This window comes from Arachis hypogaea, chromosome 1 (assembly GCF_003086295.3).
Source record: "Arachis hypogaea cultivar Tifrunner chromosome 1, arahy.Tifrunner.gnm2.J5K5, whole genome shotgun sequence".
In the NCBI taxonomy this organism is placed as follows: Eukaryota; Viridiplantae; Streptophyta; class Magnoliopsida; order Fabales; family Fabaceae; genus Arachis; species Arachis hypogaea.
The window spans coordinates 102,940,464-102,951,259 of NC_092036.1; the positions used below are offsets into that span (position 1 = coordinate 102,940,464).

The window sequence follows — 10,796 nt, forward strand, 5'->3', positions numbered from 1 at the left end:
TTGGTAAAAAAATTATTTTTAGTTTTAAAATTTAAAAATAAAAATTTTTCATTTTTTTTGTCTTCCTAATATTGCTGGACTTTATTTTATTTTTTTATTTTAAATAAAAAATTTAATTTTTAAATTTAAAAATTCAAAAAAATGAAAAATTTTCCTTTTAAAATTCTAATTTTTTTCAGGAATATTTTTTATTTTTTTATTCATCAGATAATGCTATTTTTTCACAAATACTGAATAAATTAATTTTAAAAATTTAACCTTTTTAAATTTTTTTATTATTGTATATTTTTGAAATTCTGTATTTTTCTACTTTTTGGTAAAAAAATTATTTTTTTCCTTCAAAATTTAAAAATAAAAAGCTTTCATCTATTTTTTTGTCTTCCTAATATTGCTGGACTTTATTTTATTTTTCTATTTTTAATTAAAAATTTAATTTAAAATTTAAAATTTCAAATAAATAAAACAAATTTGTCTTTTGAGATCATAAATTTTTTTCAAGAATATTTTTTGGTTTTTTTATTCACGAGATAATGCTATTTTTTCACAAATATAAAATAAATTAATTTTAGAAATTTACCTTTTTAAATTTTTTTATTATTGTATATTTTTGAAATTCTTTATTTTTCTATCTTTTGGTAAAAAAAATTATTTTTTTAGTTTCAAAATTTAAAAATAAAAATTTTTCATCTTTTTTTTTGTCTTCTTAATATTGCTGGACTTTATTTTATTTTTCATTTTAAATAAAAAATTTATTTTTTAAATTTAAAAATTCAAAAAAATGAAAAATTTTGCCTTTTAAAATCCTATTTTTTTTCAAGAATATTTTTTTATTTTTTTATTTGTAAGACCCAAATCTTTGAAAAGTCTTTTTATGATCAAGTCTCAAATCATATAGTTATTTATAGCCTTAATTTTAGAAATTATTTTATTAAAGACAATTAAGGCAAGTTTTGATTTATTGAATTTGAAATGAGTTATGATTATTACCCAATTTATAATTATTGGATTATTTTCTATATTCATTACAAGTTGGTAGTTGTGAAATAATAAGGATTTTTATATGATTTGGATTAAATAATTAATATTTTAAATATTAATACAACTATTTTGGAAAATAGAGAAATTAATTATACTATTTCTAATTATTTGATTTAGACATTTTATTGAAAATAATTTGTGAAAGTGATGAACAAATAGTATTTTCTATATATAATTAGTGTTGGATTTAATTGAGTTTCAATTACTATATTATCCCTACTCTTATATGAAATTACAAAAATGCCGTTAACCCTAATTTTCCACACAACACTCCTACCCCTTTTTCCTTAACCTTCAGCTGCCGAAATCCTACCCCAATTGCTCTCTTCTCAGACCCAACAGCAGTGATACCAGCCTTTCCATTCTCAAATCAGTCGCAGCAGTAAAGGGGAAAAAGGGATGCAGAAGAAAAACGGATTAAGAGAGAGGGAGCAGAGCTGCGATCAGAAGAGGAGGTGAGCCACGCTGCTGCCTCTGTTCACAGCCCGCCGCCACTGCGCCGTCCTTGTCGCAGCCACTCCCGCCAGAACTCATGCCGCCGATTTGTCGCACGAGGAGCCGCCGTCCTTGCTCGTCGTTACCCTCGGAGTCGTCGCCGTCAAGGGTAAGCAGAGGAAGAGAGAACGACCGCGAGCCAGGTTCACCACCGAGAAGAGGGGCTGTATGGCACGTCACTGTCGCGACCCATTTCATGACCATCACGGCAAGGGCTCTGTTGCCGTCGTCCCAACATTGCCGTTCGTGCCCCTTGGTCGCCGTCGCTGTTTCCCCGACGTCGCCAATGTTGAGGTCAGCCACTCCACTACCACCGTCGAGCCTTGCTTGGGGCTGGTGTTTCTCTTGGAGGTTGGGAAGAAGGGAGGCAAAACCGCAGAGTAGAGGTTCCACTGTGGTCTGCCGTCGGAGACCGCCATTAGAATCGCTGCCGTTTTGGTGAGCTTGCCCTGTTTCTGGTTCCTCCTAGTTCTGCCAATTCAATTTTACTTTGAAGCTGTCACTGAAACTGTTGTATTTAATGAAGTGGCTATCATAAGTTACGTTGCCGCTGCCGGAGAAGCTATTGTGGTCGCTGGAACCATCCCCGGAGCTTATGTAGTTTGATTCAGTCTTTAATGCTTTCTCATGGTAAGCATTTTCATTCCGAAGCTCTTGAAAATCAATATGCTGTTATGTTTGGCCAGAAATTCTGAGGTTTTGTAACATAGGGTCAAGCTCCGGTTATTGCGGGTTACGGTTAAAGCTGCCGCCGAACCGGTTCGGAGACCGCCGCTGTTTGGTTCAGCCGTTCTTTATTCGTTCCGGTAAGCATGTTTGATTTTCGAAAGCCCTGCATTGGTGTTATGTTCCATGTAGTAAAGTGATTGCGATGTTAATGGTTTTAGTAGTTAGAATCCGGTTTGTTTATGCCGCTTGTAGCTGTTTCTGCTTTCGAGAGGGAGCAAGCAGGGTCGAGGTTCTAATTGTCAATGATTTCGAGCTGAGCAAAAAGGAATCAGTTAACAAGTTTGGGTTATGGTTTGCGTTTTGAGGTAGGGGCGCTTTCCAAAAACTATAGTTTATTATTGGAATTATTACATATGGATACTGATGTGAGACAATGTATTTGGTGATTGTATAAGCCTTATGTGATGTTGATTGTCCTAGATGAATGTAATTATTATTTGATTTTGATGAATGGATTGTTGTGTGGATTTGTGAAACGAAATGCTTTGGGAGTTGATTCTTTTAAAACTTTGATATCTGAGTTTAATCCGTTGAGGATTGATTTGAATTGAGTTAATTATTTTGATGATGTGAAAAGTCGAATGCACTTTCGAATTCAGCCTGGTTTACTTTAATTGATTTGGTTTTGGGCAAATCATTTGTTATTGAGCCGTTTCTTTAAAGCTTTAGAAATGAGTTAAATCGATTGATATTGAGTTGATTTTTGAATTGGTTTCCTTGAGATATGCCACTGAGGCGACTATTGGATTTAGCTTGCTTTTGAATTGGTTTCTGGTTTTGAGCTGTTGAAAAGGAATGAGAAACGGTTTAATTGGGATCCGAACCGGGTGGCAAAAGTCCAAGTTTTAGGGGAGGTGTTGCTGAAATTTCTACAAAATCCTAGTCTTGTTTGAAAAGTTATTTTAAAAAGAGTTGGAGTTGAGAAATTGTATTATTTGATTTATTAAGAGAATAATTATGTTTTCAAGCTTAATTTATTTAATGAACTTTATGCGTTGAGTTTGGCTCATTTAGAAATGAACAATTTTTACCGTTTGAATCACTGAAGGAAAGAATGATGCTCAAATGTTGATTTCAATACAAAAAGGGGTTTTTAGTGATTTTAAAGGAATCTAGACTTTCGATTGAGTAATTGAGTTTGAGGCATTTTGGAAGAGTTAGAAAAAAAAAGGGTTCCAAAAAGAAACCTGAAAGTGGTTTGATTCAAATGAACCGGTTCCATTTCAAATGAGTTGATTTTTGGACCGGGTTGAAACTTGTGATTTTGTATGGTCAGTTTCATAATAAATTCAGTTTTATTTACTTGAACCGAGAATCTATGATTTTAAGAGTTTCAATGAATTTTAAAGAATTGATGTAAGTTGACCTTCCCTAAAGACTTGGGACTCTACCGAGAAACTTTTGTTATAAAATCCCATTGTTGGATGGGTGGTTTTGAATACTTTGAAATAAATCCTTAACTTGCCATGGTTTTGGAAGTTTTGGAGAGAGAATGCCGAGAGTGGCTTTGTTTTAAAAAGGGAACTCATTTTGAGTAAATTTGGCTTATGAGCCTGAGATGATTTGAGAAATGAGATCTTTAAAGCCAAGGCTGAAAAGAGTTGAAATTTGATTTCAAAGTGAAATGGCTTGAGAAAAGTGAGTTACGGCTTAAATGCCGGTTTTATGAATTTGATGATGTTGAATGATAGAAGTACTGTTTTTGTTGTGAGCCGGAATGGCTGTGGGTGATATTGATTTATGGCTGATTGCCGAATGAGTTATAAGACGTATGGCTGGCTATGAATTATGAATTTAAGCCGAAGGGCTGTATTTATTGATAAATTGGCTGGTTCTGGATTGAACCGTGAGCCGGATGGCTGAGATGGATGGTGATCCATGATTGAATATAAATGCATGTAAACAATTGAATGATTTGTGAATTTAAGCCAAATGGCTGAGATGAAAGTTGTAAGCGAGTATGCTTGTATTTTCTCTCTGGTTGTAATGGCGACAGGGCACCGATACCCTCTAATGGCGACAGGGCATAGATACCCTCTAATGATAATAATGCGCAACAGAGAGACTGTGTCTGGGTTAGCTACCGGACACGTCGGGTTGGCTTGGTAACCGACAGATGATATCATCAGCCACTAGGACAGGCATGCATCATATGCATCTATGTGACATTTTTTGGGTGTGCATATTGTACTTGGTTTGCCTTTGTCATTAACTGCTAATTGTTCTACTTGTTGTAACTGTTTGTTTGTGCTTGAACTCCCTATCTGTGTTTGCAACTGGGACTCTGTTGGATTGTGGTGATTTGATTGATGGTTGGATTGCTTGGGCCTAGGGCCGTGGTTGGATTGAGATGGACCGACGGTTGGTTTCGGTTTTGTGTTTCTGGTTTGAAAAAATATGAAAGACTATTTTGGTTCGGTATAGATAAACCGTTTTGAAAGACTTTTGAGTTTTTGAGAATTGAATGGTTCCTTTTTCGAAAAAGGATTTCAGATTTCTCTTTTATTGTAAACCGTTGTTTTTGAAAAGAGGCATAAGACGGTTATTAATCACTGGTACGGTTTATCTTCACGTATCCTATTACAGTAATTCCCAAAAACCCTCTACTGAGAACCCTTTCGAGGTAATGTTCTCACCCCCCTACATTTTTTCCCTTTCAGGATATGGGCGCTGAAGTCACGAAGAGTTTATTTATTTGTTATTGAGATGCTCTGTATTGCTTTAGATTATTATTTTTGTACCTTCGCCTTTATCTTGATATACTCTATAAGAGGGATAGGATTTGTATTGGATAATGTTTGTAATATTATTTATATATATGTATGTATATATATATATGGATGTACTCTTTATGAGTTTCTTAAAGTTGTATGGTATGTATAGATGTACGTTGTATAGCAAAAGTATTTTTGGGAGCGGTATTGCGGTTTAAAGTTTTAAATAGGCTCATATTTTAGTATTAAATTGTATAAGTGTCGTCGTAATGTCCGAGCTATCAGAGTTGCGCAGCCGGAAGCGTGAGCTTTGGTAGTTAGGGTGTTACATTATGGTATCAGAGCAGTCCTTCCTGTAGAGCCTGAGGAATGGACTAACTATGCTTCAGTTGCATACTCTGAACGTTTGTCATGTATTAGGTCTTGTCGAATGACGAGAATTAGAGCCTTATGCACATGACGATCTATTGATTAATGCTGTTAGTCTTGCATTGCATAATTCTTGGTATTAAGTTTGGCCGGCTTAATACTAGTGAATTTTGTATATGAAAGCACTAATGGGTTATCATAGATAATATACGAGTTGAGTAAAGCGAATCGCGGGTTTTGGGAACGTTAGAAACTATTTCTCGAGGCTATTCAGTTGTGTATCTTGGATTTTGTTCGAGTCGACCTGTTCTTTCATATCATAACTTGAAGTTCTTGTTGCTACTCCTCTTGAAAAGTAATTTGATGTTTCCACTCTGTTTCTCTATTCATATGCATTCTTGTTGATCTTAAGTGCATATGCTTATTTAAAATCCTTGTTGCATCTATCTTCCTCTATTTGAGTTCTTCTTGATTCATGTATTCTTTGATATAGCTTTGAACTTGTCCTAATGCGCTGTGCATTTTAACTCCGGGATTTCGAGTCCATTATTAGAGAAATTATTGATTCAGTTTTTCTCTTATTTGACAGTGAGCACAGCCAATTTTGAGATTTTATGAAAATTGCTATTTAATAGATATATACTTATCTATACATGAAATTTTGAAGATTTCTCATATCGCTTAGCAACTATCTATCTTTTATACCTTGGCTGTATTTTTACTGGTTTATGGAACTGAATTTACCTTAAATTATAATTTGACTTTCTACCAATTTTACTATAGTTCCAATGCACGTCTTCATTCGATTATGTATTTGGATATTTTTCAAAATTTTGGAAAGGGAAGCTTTTTCACTTTTATCCTGGTTGAGTTTCATTTGATAAACTTTACTTAACTTATTTTGAATTGAGTTTGATTTAGCATGCTATATGGTTTATGCCATTGTTGTTCTTTTGAAAATGTTGGACTCATAGCTTTCTATCTCTATAAACGTCATGTTTGACTTTGTTTTTAACTAACCTTTTACACTTTGTGAACGTTGCTATTGATCTTGGTTTTTATTTTCTTGTGAATCTCATTCCTATATGAGTTAGTTTGATTCGTTTCAAAATGGTGCATCATTTATCCTCTCATTGTCTTTACCAGAGTTTTAGTCAAAGATTTATCCTTGAGAAAATTACTAATGATCGAGTTGTCTTTCCTATGACATTTGTATTCTTTTGGATCAATTGAAAGCTTGTTTGATGTCTTACGAGTAGTGGATCTTGTTTAAACTACTTTGATTTAAGATCTTTTCTTGTATGACTTGACTTCTTTTTAAGTACATTCTAATCTCCTTGAATATCCTTCTGAGATGGTGATTTCAAGAACACTTTGGAGTCTTGTTTTGAACTTTTAAAGAAAATTTGAATTCTCTTTGAAGAAATTCTAAACGGAATTTATTTTCTGTTGCTTGATTGAGATTGAAACCATTGTTCAATTTTTGACAAAAAATTGTTTTAAAGTTGACATGCGCTATTTTAAATGAGGTTTTGAAAAGTTTCCTTGTTTAATGGAAACCTGTTCGTTTGTAACGCACCGCTTGTTTCCTTACCAGATTGTAAGCAAAATTTTACCTCAATTTTTTTTTCTAAAGAGAGTTTAACTTCCTCTTTTGTCCTCGCTATAAATGTTATACACGCTTGTTTGAATATGGATTTTGAGAATTTTTGAACAAGCTTTTGATTTCTCTTCCGAGTTTTATGATTGCTTTTGGTTAAGTTGTGCACCTAATTATCTTTCTAAAATATTTGAGGAGATATTTTAACCTTTAGCCAAACTTGTGTGCACCTTGTTTTTAACATTCTGCATGATCTGTTTCAACATAAAATTGTATTACGGTAAAGTCACGTTATTACTTTTGTTATTCTCTTGGAGAATGTTTGTTACTTAACCTTTCTTCTAAATTGCGAAGTGATTTTTCCGCAAGTTTTCGATTCTTTTGTGAACAATGCATTCGGAAGTATTTTTAATCATGCTCTTAAGTTCTGTGAGTTTTATCTTGGGTTTGAAATATTTTCTTCTGCAAACATCATGCTTCCTCGACTTAGCTTGAGTTTGTTTCAAACTAATGCGCTGGTTTTCTTCTTATTGGTCCTGTTGGATTTCTTTGATACAAAGGTTATCTTTGAAGTTGTCAATCGATTTATTTCTAGGAGACTTCATTGGTTGGGCGTCTTTGTTTACCTGGATTGGATACATTCTCTCAAATCTAAGGGCATTATCCTTGACATTGTTTCTCCTTGCTAGAACCTTGTATCCTTCTGAGTAGACTTGAGAATTGTTTTGATATCACGTGCGACTTGTAGACATAGTAACGCGATGCGTTAGTTCTTTAAGGCGTGATACGTGTATACGAAAATTGAAGCGGTAGGTGTACAACGTTATGAGTTGTGGTGTTTTGTTCCTTGCGGACGGGTTTGCGATCGTTGGGCTTATGATCGGATATGGGGATTGTAAAGTGCTTGATGGAGTTGGAAGGTTGAAACTTTGAGGTTGAAATAAGATTAGTGTGCGGATGTTGAGCACGTCGTTGTAACCTCATCCTGTTTTATAACCTTCAATGCCTTGCCCTACTATCACATATTTGATCCATGTCACCTTCTGCATTGAGCCTACCTTGTAATGTTCGCTTTGCAACCATACTCCTACCTTTGTATCTTTATGCATACGACCATCCAAGTATTTGAAAACCGTATATATGTTTATGTGTTGAGATATTTTTGCTTCTTCCTTAAATGTGTTCAAGGGTGAACTGTTATGAAATTTCTTTCGTTTTGTATCAATTTTCGAGGGCGAAAATTTTTATAAGGTGGGTAGAATGTAAGACCCAGAATTTTTGAAAAGTCTTTTTATGATCAAGTCTCAAATCATATAGTTATTTATAGCCTTAATTTCAGAAATTATTTTATTAAAGACAATTAAGGCAAGTTTTGATTTATTGAATTTGAAATGAGTTATGATTATTACCCAATTTTATAATTATTGGATTATTTTCTATATTCAAATTACAAGTTGGTAGTTGTGAAATAATAAGAATTTTTATATGATTTGGATTAAATAATTAATATTTTAAATATTAATACAGCTATTTTGGAAAATAGAGAAATTAATTATACTATTTCTAATTATTTGATTTGGACATTTTATTGAAAATAATTTATGAAAGTGATGAACAAATAGTATTTTCTATATATAATTAGTGTTGGATTTAATTGAGTTTCAATTACTATATTATCCCTACTCTTATATGAAATTACAAAAATGCCCTTAACCCTAATTTTCCACACAACACTCCTACCCCTTTTTCCCTAACCTTCAGCTGCCGAAATCCTACCCCAATTGCTCTCTTCTCAGACCCAACAGCAGTGATACCAGCCTTTCCATTCTCAAATTAGTCGCAGCAGTAAAGGGGAAAAAGGGATGCAGAAGAAAAATGGACCAAGAGAGAGGGAGCAGAGCTGCGATCAGAAGAGGAGGTGAGCCACGCTGCTGCCTCCGTTCAGCCTGCCGCCACTGCGCCGTCCTTGTCGCAGCCACTCCCGCCAGAATTCATGCCGCCGATTTGTCGCACGAGGAGCCGCCGTCCTTGCTCGTCATTACCCTCGGAGTCGTCGCCGTCGAGGGTAAGCAGAGGAAGAGAGAACGACCGCGAGCCAGGTTCACCACCGAGGAGAGGGTCTGTATGGCACGTCATAGTCGCGACCCATTTCACGACCATCACGGCAAGGGCTCTGTTGCCGTCGTCCCAACGTCACCGTTCGTGCCCCTTGGTCGCCGTCGCTGTTTCCCCGGCGTCGCCAATGTTGAGGTCAGCCACTCCACTACCACCGTCGAGCCTTGCTTGGGGCTGGTGTTTCTCTTGGAGGTTGGGAAGAAGGGAGGCAAAATCGCAGAGTAGAGGTTCCACTGTGGTCTGCCGTCGATCTGCACGCCGCCTCTGCCGTCAGAGACCGCCGTTAGAATCGCTGCCGTTTTGGTGAGCTTGCCCTGTTTCTGGTTCCTCCTAGTTCTGCCAATTCAATTTTACTTTGAAGCTGTCACTGAAACGGTTGTATTTAATGAAGTGGCTATCATAAGTTACGTTGCCGCTGCCGGAGAAGCTATTGTGGTCGCTGGAACCATCCCCGGAGCTTTTGTAGTTTGATTCAGTCTTTAATGCTTTCTCACGGTAAGCATTTTCATTCCGGAGCTCTTGAAAATCAATATGCTATTATGTTTGGCCAGAAATTCTGAGGTTTTGTAACATAGGGTCAAGCTCTGGTTATTGCGGGTTACGGTTAAAGCTGCCGCCGAACCGGTTCAGAGACCGCCGCTATTTGGTTCAGCCGTTCTTTATTCGTTCTGGTAAGCATGTTCGATTTTCGAAAGCCCTGCGTTGGTGTTATGCTCCGTGTAGTAAAGTGATTGCGATGTTAATAGTTTTAGGAGTGAGAATCCGATTTGTTTATGCCGCTTGTAGCTGTTTCTGCTTTCAAAAGGGAGCAAGCAGGGCCGAGGTTCTAATTGTCGGTGATTTCGGGCTGAGCAAAAAGGAATCAGTTAACAAGTTTGGGTTATGGTTTGCGTTTTGAGGTAGGGGCGCTTTCCAAAAACTATAGTTTATTATTGGAATTATTACATATGGATACTGATGTGAGACAATGTATTTGGTGATTGTATAAGCCTTATGTGATGTTGATTGTCCTAGATGAATGTAATTATTATTTGATTTTGATGAATGGATTGTTGTGTGGATTTGTGAAACGAAATGCTTTGGGAGTTGATTCTTTTAAAACTTTGATATCTGAGTTTAATCCGTTGAGGATTGATTTGAATTGAGGTAATTATTTTGATGATGTGAAAAGTCGAATGCACTTTCGAATTCAGCCTGGTTTACTTTAATTGATTTGGTTTTGGGCAAATGATTTGTTATTGAGCTGTTTCTTTAAAGCTTTAGAAATGAGTTAAATCGATTGATATTGAGTTGATTTTTGAAATGGTTTCCTTGAGATATGCCACTGAGGCGACTATTGGATTTAGCTTGCTTTTGAATTGGTTTCTGGTTTTGAGCTGTTGAAAAGGAATGAGAAGCGGTTTAATTGGGACCCGAACCGGGTGGCAAAAGTCCAAGTTTTAGGGGAGGTGTTGCCGAAATTTCTACAAAATCCTAGTCTTGTTTGAAAAGTTATTTTAAAAAGGGTTGGATTTGAGAAATTGTATTATTTGATTTATTAAGAGAATAATTATGTTTTCAAGCTTAATTTATTTAATGAACTTTATGCGTTGAGTTTGGCTCATTTAGAAATGAACTATTTTTACCGTTTGAATCACTGAAGGAAAGAATGATGCTCAAATGTTGATTTCAATACAAAAAGGGGTTTTTAGTGATTTTAAAGGAATCTAGACTTTCGATTGAGTAATTGAGTTTGA

The 10,796-nt window shown here is 35.5% G+C and overlaps 1 protein-coding gene and 1 long non-coding RNA gene across 6 annotated transcripts; both read left to right on the forward strand.

Annotated features, from left to right (window-relative positions):
* Positions 1–1,280: 1,280 nt before the first annotated feature.
* On the forward strand, positions 1,281–5,127 carry LOC112705329 (uncharacterized). Of its 5 annotated transcripts, none has more exons than XM_025756164.3 (5): positions 1,281–1,971; positions 2,060–2,163; positions 2,244–2,339; positions 2,421–2,567; positions 4,923–5,127. In XM_025756164.3, the coding sequence occupies exons 1-4, from the start codon at positions 1,571–1,573 to the stop codon at positions 2,564–2,566; spliced, it is 747 nt and encodes a 248-aa protein (XP_025611949.1). In that variant the 5' UTR covers positions 1,281–1,570; the 3' UTR covers position 2,567; positions 4,923–5,127. The 5 variants fall into 5 exon arrangements, with proteins under 5 accessions (XP_025611949.1, XP_025611960.1, XP_072057605.1 ...); XM_025756175.3 differs by having other exon boundaries at positions 2,424–2,567; XM_072201504.1 differs by having other exon boundaries at positions 2,428–2,567.
* Positions 5,128–8,547: 3,420 nt separating this feature from the next.
* LOC140174871 (uncharacterized) lies at positions 8,548–10,135 on the forward strand. The gene is made up of 2 exons (XR_011864901.1): positions 8,548–9,555; positions 9,636–10,135. It is a non-coding gene; the product is annotated as an uncharacterized lncRNA (long non-coding RNA).
* Positions 10,136–10,796: the final 661 nt, after the last annotated feature.